Source organism: Ambystoma mexicanum, chromosome 3p (genome assembly GCF_040938575.1).
Source record: "Ambystoma mexicanum isolate Mex_15411 chromosome 3p, UKY_AmexF1_1, whole genome shotgun sequence".
NCBI lineage: Eukaryota > Metazoa > Chordata > Amphibia > Caudata > Ambystomatidae > Ambystoma > Ambystoma mexicanum.
Window position 1 is genome coordinate 950,985,868 of NC_090925.1, and position 13,597 is coordinate 950,999,464.

At 50.7% G+C, this 13,597-nt stretch overlaps 1 protein-coding gene across 1 annotated transcript in view; it reads left to right on the plus strand.

The window, feature by feature from the left end:
• The first annotated feature begins 4,721 nt into the window (after nt 1–4,721).
• The window catches only part of LOC138580011 (uncharacterized), a 170,349-nt gene continuing 161,473 nt past the window's right edge, over nt 4,722–13,597 (plus strand). Inside the window, exons 1-3 of the mRNA XM_069650242.1 lie at nt 4,722–4,823; nt 5,979–6,136; nt 9,229–9,358. Of these exons, the coding sequence (XP_069506343.1) occupies nt 4,744–4,823; nt 5,979–6,136; nt 9,229–9,358 (368 nt within the window). The 5' untranslated portion in view covers nt 4,722–4,743. The remainder of the gene's footprint in view (nt 4,824–5,978; nt 6,137–9,228; nt 9,359–13,597) is intronic.

The window sequence follows — 13,597 nt, forward strand, 5'->3', positions numbered from 1 at the left end:
CAATAAACACTATTGTTACTAGACAACTGTTTGCTTAAATTAATTGGTATGAAGTATGTGGAGAACCAAAAAGGAGTATGTTTCTATCAGAAATCGAACACAGCTATCCTCTGTCCCGCACAGTAAGAGTGTGCACCAAAAGGTAAAGGAACATTATTGGTGGCATGGATCAGGTAGAATAATTATAATTGCTTATTTATAATGCACGCTTAATCCTGGGGATTGAACCTGTGTACGTCATCTTGTTTCCAAGGCAAGCGCGTTGCCCCTGAGTTATCCTCCCAAGACAAATGTATATGACGGTTACTGGAACTGGAAGGGTATTTGTAGCATAAAACTATTCCTATACTCGCCAAGCAGTTGTATTGTATTACCATTTTCTCTGCAGCATAGTTCAGGACCACAAATTGACTTTTGCAATAGTCTTGTAAATGTATGTTTTATTGATACCCATCTATGTGGAGGAGGTGGAAAAGCAGGCGAGAAGGGATAAGGCAAGGACCCCACTTAAAATGTTGGGTGAGAAATGGGGACACTGGCAGAGATAAGGCAAGAGTCTTTTAAAAATACACAACCAAAAAAGTGTGTATTTAAAGCCATAATTATTAAAACTATTATACTTTTTTTTTAACAACTTTATTTATTTCGGTTACAGCATCAAACGCATATTAACCACACTGGAAAGACTCCCAGTACAATCGATATATGTGAAGCATGATCAGTCCCCCCTCTCAGCGGTTCCCCCCTATGTCCACCCCCAAGTCTGTGGTGCTCTGATGGGCTGGGGATCTGTCTGGGCTTCGCAGCCCTAGAAAGCTCGACACCAGGCGGGGTTGTAAAGTTAACGCTGGAAATCGGCTATGGTAGTCCAGCACTGGAGCCCAGCAGTCAGTGAAGCGGTGGAGAGCCCCCTCCATAGCTGCCGTGACTTTCTCCGCCACCAGAATCTCCCAAACCTTTATCCACCAGAGGGCCAATAGAGGGCCCTCCTGCGATTTCCACTTCCGTGCCACTGTGATCTTGGCTACTAGCAGCAGATGTGTAAGCAGTTTAGCAGAGCGTCCTTTTTAGGATAGCAGTCTAGCTTGTCACCCCCAGGAGGATTATCTCTGGGTCCATCAGCAGTTTGCGCTGGGTAATGTCCTCAATAATCCGTATGATCTCCCTCCAGAAGGACTGCACTGTCGGGCATCCCCACCACATGTGGAAAAAGGACCCCCTTTCGCCGCAGCACCTCCAGCAGCTCGGGTCTATAGATGTGTTGCAATGGTGCAGGCGAACTGGGGAATAGTACCAGCGGTGGAGGAGCTTTAGGGCGCACTCCTTGTTCGTAACGCATCTGGAGGTCCAGTTGATCCTAGTCCATATCTCCACCCATGGCTGGTCCTCGATGGGGTGTCCCAGGTCCGCTTCCCATCCGGACATATATGGGGGTCTGACTTTTAACATATCCTCCTGGTGGAGGCGATACAGTTTGGTGATCCGTCCCGGCATGTGCCTTCCCCCAGCGCATGTTCAAGGGGGTGGAGGTCCCGAGTGGCCCCTAGGCGGACCGCCGGCTGCGAGATCCAGTGGCGCAGTTGGGCGTATGTAAACCTCTCCATTTCCGTCAACTGAAAGCGATCTTTGCATTCCTCGAAGCTGAGTGGAGTGTTGCCCTCATAGAGTTGAGAGAGGGATCGGAGCCCCCTGCAGTCCATAGGCTTTTGCGTGCTGCCTCCATTCCTGGTGAGAAGTCAGGGATCCAAATGACCGAAGAGAGCGGACACAAGCCTTTGGGCAACTTCATCCTCCGCCGGGCCCATGACCACGCGTCTAGGGTTGCTTTGGTTGTCGATAGCATCTGTAGTCCATGGCTTCGGCGGGCCCCTGGGATATGTGGTAGGGAGTGTAGCTGTGGCCCACATCTAGTTTGCTCGATATGGGTCCATTTCGGGGGGGCTTCCAGGTCTACCCAGGCAGCTGCGCTCATCAGTTGGGCCGCCAATAAATAGTTCATAAGGTTGGGTAGCCCGAAGCCACCCCATTTTGCTGCCCCTGTCATGACTTTCATGGGTATTCTGCCCCTGCACCCCCAACAGACAAATTTTGCAAGCTTCCTGTGTAGTTGCTCCAAGGCCTGTTTCGGGGGATTGGGGGGGACGGGAGAGCAGAGCATAGGTATAGCAGTCAAGGAAGGAAGTGCGCCGAGTGTTCCAGGACTTGGTCTTCTCTGTCCCCGACCCTATGTTCCACCGCCTCAACGCGGTTGTCCAGGCCCTCTATCTTGGTCGTGACCTCTGCCATGCAATTGCGGAACTCTACTTTGATGTCAGCTAGGAGGGCCTGGATATCTTCTTTTGTAGCCCATTGTCCCTGGACCCTTGTGGGTGAGGAGGTTTGGGCCGAGGGGAGGACCGGCTGTTTGGATTTCTCCCTCAGCTGCAGTAGATTGGCTATGTCTGCTGATTTTGGACCCTTGTGCTTAGACATCTTGGTGTCTGGGTCGCCGTCTGCTCGGATGGGTGTTATCCGCGGGTTGTTGTTGGAGAGGGACCAATGTGGAGTGGGGGCAGGTGCCAGGTGGGCCTCCCACTTCGCCTTAGCTGGGTGCGCAGGTCTCCGTGAGGTATCCTGGTAGGCAACCCTACCTTGTCAATGGGGGCTGTCTGGTCACCGCTGGTGGAGAACGCAGTGTCCCCTGAGGCTGTCTGATGTGTGGGTCAGGCCCCCGCCGGCCAGATTGCTGTGTGGGCAGCGGGGTCTGGATTGTCTTCAGGGCCAGGCTGGCCGAGGCTGGAGCAGTGGGTTAGGCCCGGGGCTGCGCCACTGCAGGCTTCTGATGGTGTGTGCCGGGGAGAGGGACTCCCGAGGTGTCCTGCTGGGTCCGCGGGGACCGAGGTGAAGGGGGCCCTGAAGGGCGGTCACTGCGGGCAGAGGGATTCCAAGGTTGGGCTGCCTCAGGCTTCCCCGGCAGGTGCTGGGGCCTGCGGGCTCGCCGCAGGCAGAGAGGTGGGGTGCAGGCCAGAGGGAGGGCTGGCTCCGGCTGATGTTGGGCCAGCGGTGGAGGGCAGGCGGGCCGAGGACCCCCTGCGGCTCCTTGAGGCTCCAGAGACCACAGGCTGGAGCGGAGGGCCGGGGCCACGCCACTGCAGGCTTTGGTGGTGTGTGGCGGGGGAGGGGACTCCCAATGTGCCCTGTTTGGTCCGCGGGGACCGTGGTGAAGGGGGCCAGAGGGGCTGTCACTGCGGGTGTAGGGATTCCTCAGTCGGGCCATCTCGGGCCACCCCCGGCCAGGGTTGGGGCCGGCCGGCCCGCTGCTGGCAGAGAGGTGGTACGTGGGCAGGCCATAAGGAGGACAGGCTCCGTGTGATGTTGGGCCTGCGGTGGATGGCGGGTGGGCCGGGTGCCCCCCTCGGCACCCCGAGGTTCACAGGGCGAAGGAGCAGCATGAGGTCCCACACTGCTGGGCACCAGATCTGCGGGGGAGCCACAGCCCTCCGGCGCTTCTCCTCTTCAGGAGCGCCTCTCCCCACTGTCACCAGCTGTAGGATGATGGGCCGGGGTTAAGCACGGCGGCCCCTCCACTGATGTTGCCGCAGCTATCAGGGGCTCACCGCACCGCTGCTGTAGTCCGCGCTGGCAGGCTGAGTGGGAGGCTTAGCGTAGATTTGCTTGCGCCGCTGTGGCAATTCCGTCTCCCTGGGTCAGCGGCCCCCTGCGGCCACCATCTTGGGCAGTGTGTCCAGGTCCCGGGCCGGGTCTCCTCAACCAGCCAAGTGGGGGCTTCCGCGCTCCGATTCCCGCTCAGGGTCATACTGCAGCCTCCTGGGGTGTTCCGTTGCTTGCCAGACTTTCTCCACGCTGAGATTTAAGCTATCTGACGGGCATTTAGTGGCAGGAAAACCGGGCGTTCCATGGAGCTCTCAGTGAGGCGCCCGCATCGGCGCAGCCTCAAGCCACGCCCCCTATTATACATGTTTTATTTAAAAAACATATATTTTATTTTGCGTTTTTACTGCAATATGTTTTGATTTGCAGCAGCCATTTCATGCTTAAACTGATGGCGAGAGTCTGAGACCACAATCCATAAGGTGAACATTGGTTACTGATACAGTATTGGCTTAGTATTAATTTTACAATTTCAGGTGAACATTCGAAACAAATCAAATCTATTGTTTGCTTAAGCCAAGATTGTTAGCAAAACCCTGGGCCTCCAAACCTTACTGTTTGCTGAGTGACAGTAAATACTATGTTTCCTTCGCTTTCATAGACTACTTTAAATTAAGAGTCACTCGGAAATATATGTTTTGGGCTTTTGGTGTTCATATGCTTTTGAAAGCTGGGAGAGAGGAGTGGTGGGTCACGAGCCTGCTGGGTGCCTATGTTTTTCTTTGCATGCCCTGGGGCCGTACACATGGGTGCTGCTGGCGGACAAATGAAAGGACTGGAGATGCCAGGAGACGGGAGTGAGCTGCATCGCACCCTGCTGCGGGCTGCCTGGGCTGATGATCCCATCCATTTGGCAAAATGGAGGGCATAATCATCCCATGGCCGGCCAGGCAGCGTTTGGACAGGTACTGCAATTTGCATCATTTTGCAAAAGCGCCCAGGGCCCCCAGACCCAGACTATCTGGCGCTGAAACAAGGGCGGGAAGGCGGGGCTCAGGGGACATTTGCTACAGTAGCAAATGATCCATCTGCGCGCGCAGCCCAGAAACAAACCACTGCCTGCACGAGCCCATTGAGGATCACTCTGGCACCATGTCGGCCTGCCAATGTCCGTGCTGTGGTGATCCACGGTGTCCTGCCCGGCCTATGATGGAGTCCCGCCCGCATAGCAGGTGAGCCGGTGTCCCACAGGGCTGGGTGTTTGTTGCTCCTGGAGGACCTCTTTCTAGGTCTGTCCTGTGACCGCTTAACATGACAAGCCGCATGGAGCATAAGGTTCACAGGCCCTTAAGCTGGGGTAGTGAACCTGGACAGACTGTGGGTGGGGGACTGGCAGGGAAGCAGCCCACAGTAAGGTGCGCCACCCCCAAACAAAATCGCTTCACCTGCGGCGCCCTGCACCCTAACATGAAGGACCTCCAATGAACTTCCCCGGCCCGTGCTAAATTTAATTAGCAGCAGGGGACCAGGGGTCACTATCCGACTCGGCGCCACAGCGGCTGAGGCGATGAAACAACAACAAGCCGTCATGTTAGGAGTTAACTGCCCGTGGACCATGGTCGCAGGCCATGGAGTTCAGAGGACCAAGGCGATTATTAATGGAAGGCGCGTTTTGCAACTTCGTTTTCCTACCAGGTCTGAGGGAAGGTTCGGGAACACAGTCGGGGTAAGAGCCGAATGTGGCATGTGACACGTGCCAGTGACACGTGGCACTTCTACTACTAACACGTGCTACTGGCAGGTGTTACATGCCAGGCCAAAACATTTCATAAATGAGAAAAAAAACTCAGATGTGCATGTCGCTACATGCCAAACAATGCCATAAAAGAAAAAACAACCATCGATCTATCGTTTGAAAATAGATATGAAAATCCATTGCGGAGACTTGAGTTCCCAGACTCCTGCCTATTTCCGTAACCACTAAGCTACCACGTTGCTGTAGCAAAAGATCCGTCAGTTTCCTTAAAACCCACCTTCTTTGTGCATTGTCATGTGCTTCAACGCTATTCTTTTTTTCAGTTTTTAGGCACATCCTGTTCTATAATGATACAATTGGACATTTTAAGGATTTGACAGCAACAGATTTTGTATGAAACGGTTCTTTAAATGTAGAGTTTACATGTTTACCAAAAAAGTATGGTAACACTATTGTGTGTGTTTGTGTAGATTAATTCATACTTTCACACTTGACTATGAAGTGTGATACAGTACAACTACATCTGACTGATAAAATGTATTACTTATACGTTTTCATTTACAAATGTTGCTAAATGTTCAGATTTATGTAAAACAGCACTTACATATGATATTTATTGTTTGCTTCTTAGGCGCTTACACAGTCACCCTTCGCCCCCCAGATCCATCATTCACAGCTTGGAGGCTGCACCGGTGAAGAGGGCCGCCAACATGTACCCAAGCACCCCAGACACCGACAAAGCTCAGCTGAGCATGGGGCGTTCGGATTCGGCAACCGTATATGGTCAAGGTAAGCTGGCATTTTCTAGCTACGTAGTCGGCTCCACCATGCATATGGTCCTTAAAACTATCCACCTGTCCTGCTGGGATACTATCCCGATACCCCCTCCCACACTGTTCCTGCCGCAATGCATACCGGTGAGCACCCTCACTCACCTCCCTTTAAACATGCCGCAAGAACACCCCTTCCCCCAAAGGAATCTTATACACCATACAAACACTGCCTTAAAAGCTCCCGTTGATACCAGCACTTCAACCCCCTTCGTGGCTCTCCAGCTGAAACCTCACCCAATCCAACCCAGCAGACACCATACGGCCCCCCACTATCTCATTGGAATATGACTGCAACAAAAAACCCAACGTTCCTATGCCGTCAAACTATCCAACCTTAGAGACCCAACACCCCCATTGCCTCCAAACATGCAGGGCAGGTCAACTTTAAGCCTCCCTCAACGGCACTACAGATTAGCATCCAGAACGACCCACCCTCAGCCAGCATCCCGCCTCACACCTTTATGTCTAGAAACTGCCGCTTGGGGCAACAATCCCACCATGCCAAGCAAGTCCATCCTACACCGAACAATGCCCAATCCAAAGTCAGCCCCCCAGCTACCACACAGCCCTCGCAGAGTATCCCAACCCCAGGATAAGCCCACAGGCAGATACATGCCCTTGCAAACAGCCCATATACCTAACACCTCCAAAAGACCCACCCCCAACACTCCAGAAGTGCCCTCACTGTCCCTCAACCTGAACCCACAGCGCCAGCCCAACAAGGCCAACGACCCCACCACTCCACTAATGGGAGCCCTCATCAATGTCAGTCTATCACTGCTCATGCTCTCGACATTAACAACCTCATCTGCACGCACCCTCAACCTACACTTTCTTGCCATCTCTGAGACATGGCTACACCCAGCCTCTGGCCCTGCGCTCTTCCTGGCCATACCCACTGGCTATGTAATCTACCGAACAGACAGACTTGCCTCTAGACGAGGAGTAGCTCTAATCGCCAAAGAATCTATCCCTATCACCCGTACTACCATACCTATGACTGGAAACTGTGACCTACTCGCAGCCAGGATAACCCCCTCTCACACAGTCACCATGACCATATGTTTGGCTTACAGACCCCTGACCCCATACTCACATTTGAAGAGGATCTGTTGCAAGCAGTGGGCAACAACATCAAACCCTCTTCCAGAATAATCCTCCTTGGAGATCTGAACCCTGGCCTCAATGACCCGTCTGACGCCCATGCATCCGATATAGCCCATGCTCTCAATTCCTTAGGCTTCCAGCATTGCGTCCATAACCCCACTCATATCAACGGTCACACCCTAAATTGGATAGCTGTCCTCAACTGCCAGACAACCATCTTTAGCAAAACCTTTTGCCTCTGGTCAGATCACCACATACTATCTTTCGCCACCACGCCCACTGAACACACCACCTTCCCCTGGCCAGCACTACCCCCCGCTTGGACACGTAGCACTCGCAAACTCACCAAAGAGAGCATATCCCGCTCCTGCAAGCCCTTCAAGCCCAAAACCTACACACTAGTGATCCCTCCACTTTGGCTGACCTCTACAATAGCACCCTCTCAGCAGCAGTAGATGCAGTAGCGCCACTAGCCCCCAGAAAACCCCAAACACTCCAACTCCTGGTTCATCCCTGAACTCCTGGAACTACACAAATTAAAACGCCTAGCTGAAGCAAATTGGAGAAAAACACTCACAGACTCCAAAAACTCCAATTTACTGAGGCCGCCAAACAATATAGACTAGCGATCATAGCTGCCAAAACCACCACCTACAACCATAGAATTGATAAATCTTACAGGAACTAGAATCACTGCCAACCCCCCCTCCTAACCTATTGCATTAACTTTTGCATTCCCTTCCTCTCACCTCTCCCCCCTCAAATCCATCTATCACTCTCATCCGCTCCCTCTGCCTTCTCTCACCACACATCTCCATCTCCTTTTCTCTCAACTCACTAGGCTGTCTCTCATTTCATTCACAGCTCAAATTTAATTTCCTCTGTCTAGTCTTTAAATCCCTCTATGGCCTTGCCCCTCCCTACCTATCCTCCCTCCTCACTTTTTATACTCCTTCTCATTCACTCCGTTCTGCAGATCTTTTCCTTCTCTCCTCCTCCTCCACCCTGTGCCCCTTCCCGCTTCCGCTCCTTCCAACTTCTCGCTCCCTTCCATTGGAACCGCCTCCCAGTCTGCTCTATTACCTCCTACCCCTCATTCTGCACTTCTCTAAAATCCTATCTCTTCCACTAACCCCCTTAGCATTCTTTTACTTCCTCTCTCACTGCTGACTATCTCTACCTACTCCTCCTACCCTCTCTCTCACTTAGTCCCTCTCCATCAGCACCTTTCCTCATCAATAATGTAAATTGTCCCTTGTACTGTTTTCTGTTTCAGATTAATTTGTCATGTATTGCTTGTTGTATTATGCTTGTTCCTCTTGTAAAGCGCTTTGGATTAAAGCGCTATATAAATGAAAATAAATACAAATACAAAATACAAATTTTACAGACACTCATCAAGGGCTCGCCAAGTCTTTACGCCCATTCAAACAGTCAAGTAGATTTTATGAAATGCAAGAAGCGTTAGCAAGAGATGTTTGAAACATTTATCTAACATTTACTTTGCAGTAAATATCAAATACAAGTTTCAATGTGCAAGGCTGGCCCCTGGGAGGAAGGAGTGTGCCAAACATAAAGCGGGTTTGTAGTGACATGCACCATTTTACAGAAATCTCATTTTAAATGTGTTGTCCTCCGTTGCTATGGATCGAGTGCATTTCTCTTAGGTTGAGTAGGTAAACTAAGTTACCCAACCTGTAGGTCTAGCTGAATTTTAAAGTATTTGCAAGGCCTGACTAAGCTTACTAATGTCTTATTTCAGTGGTTCGCAAAACTGCTGTATTGTTGCTCATTTCATGTCTTGGGTACAAATAACTTCTGGTGACATTAACAATATTAGTACAAAATTGATAATCAAATGGGTCTGTTTGCTAATCAAATTTGTTTAAATTAGCAATCTCTGCTAATCAATTTTTGAAAACTAATTTGTGCCTTGCACAGGGGACGAAGAGGTCTCTGAAAAAGAGAAGCAGACTGAAGAGGATGGCTTACAAATGGAGGCACGTGAACGCGACAAAGGTAGACCTCCTCGAACCATCCGGAAGCCTCGGAGATGGATCGAGGAGATGGGGTAAGACAATGTTATTCTGGGGGGAGGTGTAACATTTGGCACCAGTCCCGGCACGGGTCAGGTGACTGGCATGCGGGACGCCAAGTGGGCACATCACCATTGTTAATGTATACGTGCAGGAGACACAAATAAATCAGTTCCCACTTTACTGCTGTCCTGTGTGGGTGTGTTCATTTGCACGCTGCTGCTCTGCGTCCCCACTGTGAGGGACATGACACATGGGTTTGGGGTTTGGAGTTTTAAGTGCAGGGTCTGAATTCTTAATTTAAAAAAAAAAATCATTTCTAATATCCCACAATGATTGGGAGGGTATTTTTCACTTGTTTAATGTCTTTGAAGTCATTTAAACAGTAATTTTTCAATCAGCCAGTCCAGAGATTGATGACATGCTGTGTCTTGTGAGCAAACACTCTGCGAGACATTCTCTCAGGCGCTGCCTTTACAGCTGATGAATAAGCAAAGGTGTCCCTGCCGCTGCATACAGCAGGACGAACGAGGCAAGGACAACTTTTGGAGGGGTTGAGCTGGCTTGACCCGCTGGCCTCCCAGTAGGAGCTGCTCAGGCTGGTACGGCGCCATACATACTCAGCGCTCATCGCTATGGTCAGAGCACGTCCGAGCCCACGCTCACTCCACAAACAGCCTCTTTTCGTTCGCTGCTTGTCGGCGAACAAAGCACACCGGCAATACCGGCCGCGAACAACAAAATATTAAACACTCGACTGAGGCGGCCATTCAGGGGTAGCAAGAAGAGGTGAGGACATAGAGCGCTTGCACAGTCTTGGGGTGGACAGAGACAGCAGAGCTGGCTGAGCACTCGCTGAGATAAGCTGCGTATGATCAGCAAGTCAGGTTCGAACTGCGGCAAAAGCCTACTCATCACCAAGTAGCGGCAGCAAGAGTGGAGTCTGAGCAGTGTACCGTGGCTGTTTCGTTTCTTCCACTATCACGCCAGCGATACAGCTGGGCCCTGATGAGCACCAGGAGAATAATAATGTTAAAGCGCGCAGGGCTGCTGGGAGCATACAACGCTCGCAAGGAGCAAGAGAACCAGAAGTAGGAGCAAAAGAGCATCCGTGTACAGCAGGCCAGGGGCCTTAAGCACAAGGAGCAGTGGGTGGCAGAAGTATCGGCAGCACCAGGGGTGTTGGAAACAGCTGATCGTGAGATAAAGGAAGAGCAGCGGTTCGCTGTGGAAAAGGAAGGCAAGTATCTGCATGGGTGAGTCATGGATTTGGGAGGTACAAAGCAGGGCAATTTAGACAGGCCAATAGCTGGCCGGTGAACGGGTGAGGTCTTTTTAGAACCAAAAAACATGTTAATGCACCTTGAGTAAGGAAGGATTTACGGGGGCATAGGTAGTTAAAAAAAATGACTTTATAATAAATTATGGTCATCTGGTAAAATCATCACACTCACTTTGCAATGCAGGCTTCATAGCGCAGCAAAGTTTGTGCACGTTTGACTTAGATTTATAAATCTTTGCAGGTGTAACAGAAGGGAGGATATGGGGGAATAACATCACCTATTGAGCAAGCAATGCATCGCACTTACACATACATGGCGTATGGTGCAGTTCCATGCCGCACACTGAGCACCTAGTTTATGAAGTGCACGGCGCAAGGGAGAACGGGTTGTTTCAGTACGCATATTTTAGAGTACATGGCATCATGGACGGAGTGGTCAGCAGTGAAAGGGGATCCCAACAGCTCAACAGCTGGAGCATGGCATGTGAAAGTGATGTGGAAGAGTGCGATATGAGGGAAATGTTAGAGTGAGGTACAAGTTAAATTTTACAGTTACCTGCCAAACAATGGAAACAAATTTTAATCCCATGACAGGATTCCATTGTAATATTCTCCTGTAAGCGTGGCCCCGTGGAGTAGGGCAGGGACACAGTTGCATTGACCTCTGCGTAGTGCAGACATATAGGAAAGGATAGAACCCTTATGTGTTGCATTTCGAGATTTGTACAACATTGGTATGTAGAAGTAAAGACACCCGAAAATGAGAATGCAGCACTTTTGCCATTATTCCCGATCCCTTATGTTTTAAACATCGCACAAGGGTGTCACAATTTTGATATATATAAGACACTGGAAGAGGAAATCTTAGCATATTGCCATTATTTATGAGCCATTATGCTCTGAATGTCAGATAAATGTGCCATAAGTGCAAGGTAGGGACTGGCATTAAAGGAGGGAGTAAATTTGCATAGCGGTGTTTTATCACTGCATCAATCCACCTGTGGGAGCAGAGGGAGCAGATAGTAGCACCGGCAGCGCCAGGGTCGAGCTAATATGTTTTGAGGTCGCAAGGAGGAGCTAAATTGGGAGCACCTCTAAGAAATCTCAAAGTTATACACATAGGGGACACATAGGGGATGCCAGGTGAAATAGAGAGGCGAAGGGAGACATAGGGACGGATAAGGTATGGGAAAAGAGAACTAGGTAGGGGCAAGCAGGGGCAGTCCACCAGATGGGCAGGTATATATACCTGCTGCTAGCAAGAAAAAGGCTGAAAGTGATCAGATGAAGGGAATAAAATAGGTAGGGAAGGATGGTAGGGGTTAGTGATAGGACTGCCTGGTGTAGGCACCGTCGTGATTGGGGGGTGCGCCTCCCGCCCATGGTTTGTCATCGGCTTTGAATGGCTTTGTCCCAGGCGCTAGATGGTTCAAGAAATATAAACTTCACAAGAGACTGGTTGAATGTGCTCCTGTGGGGGCAGTTGCAGCGTAGTTTAAGGGAAGGAATTCCTAGAGGAAAGAGGACGCAGCTACAGATCACTGCAGCACGCAAACTCATCCATTAACATCCAATTACATTAACCTCTCCCCCTGGTTGTTCAACCAATACCTGGCACTTCTTACCCACCGCATTGCCGCACTCTGCCCAAACTTTCAGTGATATGCGGACGACACTCAACTCATTTTCTGGCTCCCTTCCGCCACCTCTTCTCTTTCTCTCATCTCTGACTGTCCACCATCCAGGAGTGGTGTGCCGCCAATGATCTCTGCCTTAATACCAGTAAGACTGAGATTCTCCTCATCAGCACACCTGCACCCTCCTTTCCTTTCATTCTGTGGCTGGCCTCTCTTGGCCCTCTTCCTGCTTCCTGAGGCTAAAAACCTTGGGTCATCTTCGACTCCACACTTTCCTTCTCTCCTCACATCTCTGACGTTTCTAAGAAATCACACTACCAGCTGCACCTCCTCAGAGCTATTCTTCCTTTCCTCTCCTTCCCCCAGAAACTCACTGTCTCCAGAGCTCTGGTTCTCTCTACACTGGACTACTGCAACAGCCTCTTTCTAAATCTGCCTGCCTCTACTCTACGTCCTCTGCAACTCATCCAAAACAGGATTGCGAGGCTTGTCCATGGCCTGAAGCCCAGAGATCGTATCTCTCCAGGACTGAAATCTGGAAATCGATGGCGGCGAGGATTACGTTCAAAACCCTCTGCATTGTTCACAAGGCCTCCTGGAGCCGCGGACCTCAATACCTTCAACTCTCTCTTCCTAAATATCTTCCTTCTCGAGCTCTTCGCTCATCCGCCTCCAACTCCCTCAAGGTCAGTCGCTTCTCCAAGCAGCAAGTTGGTGGTAGATCTCTTTCTTCGGCTGGGGCCTCCCTCTTGAACCTCTCTAAAACGTGAGGAGAACCAACTCTGGTTCCGGAAGCACCTCAAGACCTTCCTCTTTGCTTCTGCTTTCTCTCCCCCTCTCTGCTGATCTCCTGGCTGAATCTGAAACTGCACTGGTTACCTGGCTACCCTCTGATCTCGGGCCCAGGTCCTCTCCCCGCCAGTTGCAAACCTGCACTGCCTCCCGGGGAACCCTTGCACTCAGGGACTGCTTCTGTATCCCTACAGCCCCTACTAGCACTTGACCCATGAGGTCTGCACTTACCCTTGCGCTTGCCACCAGATGGCTGCACTTCTATTGATAGTCTTTATTTATTTTATTGTTATCCTATGTACTGCACTGCCCCCTCCCCTGCACTTTCGTGATCTCAATGTCACCTGGCCTAGTAGGATCTTTGTCTGTCTTCCCTGTTTCCCCGCCTTTACCTTGTCGCGCCTTGAAACACTTGTGTATAGGCATGTTATAAATGCCATATCATATCATATTTCCGTAATGGATCAAGCTTGCAAGGAGGCAGCTGGTCCTGGATTGACGTTAATAGTGGTAAGGGAGCTTGGAAAAGGTGCAACATGCAAACTCATCCATAACGGATCAAG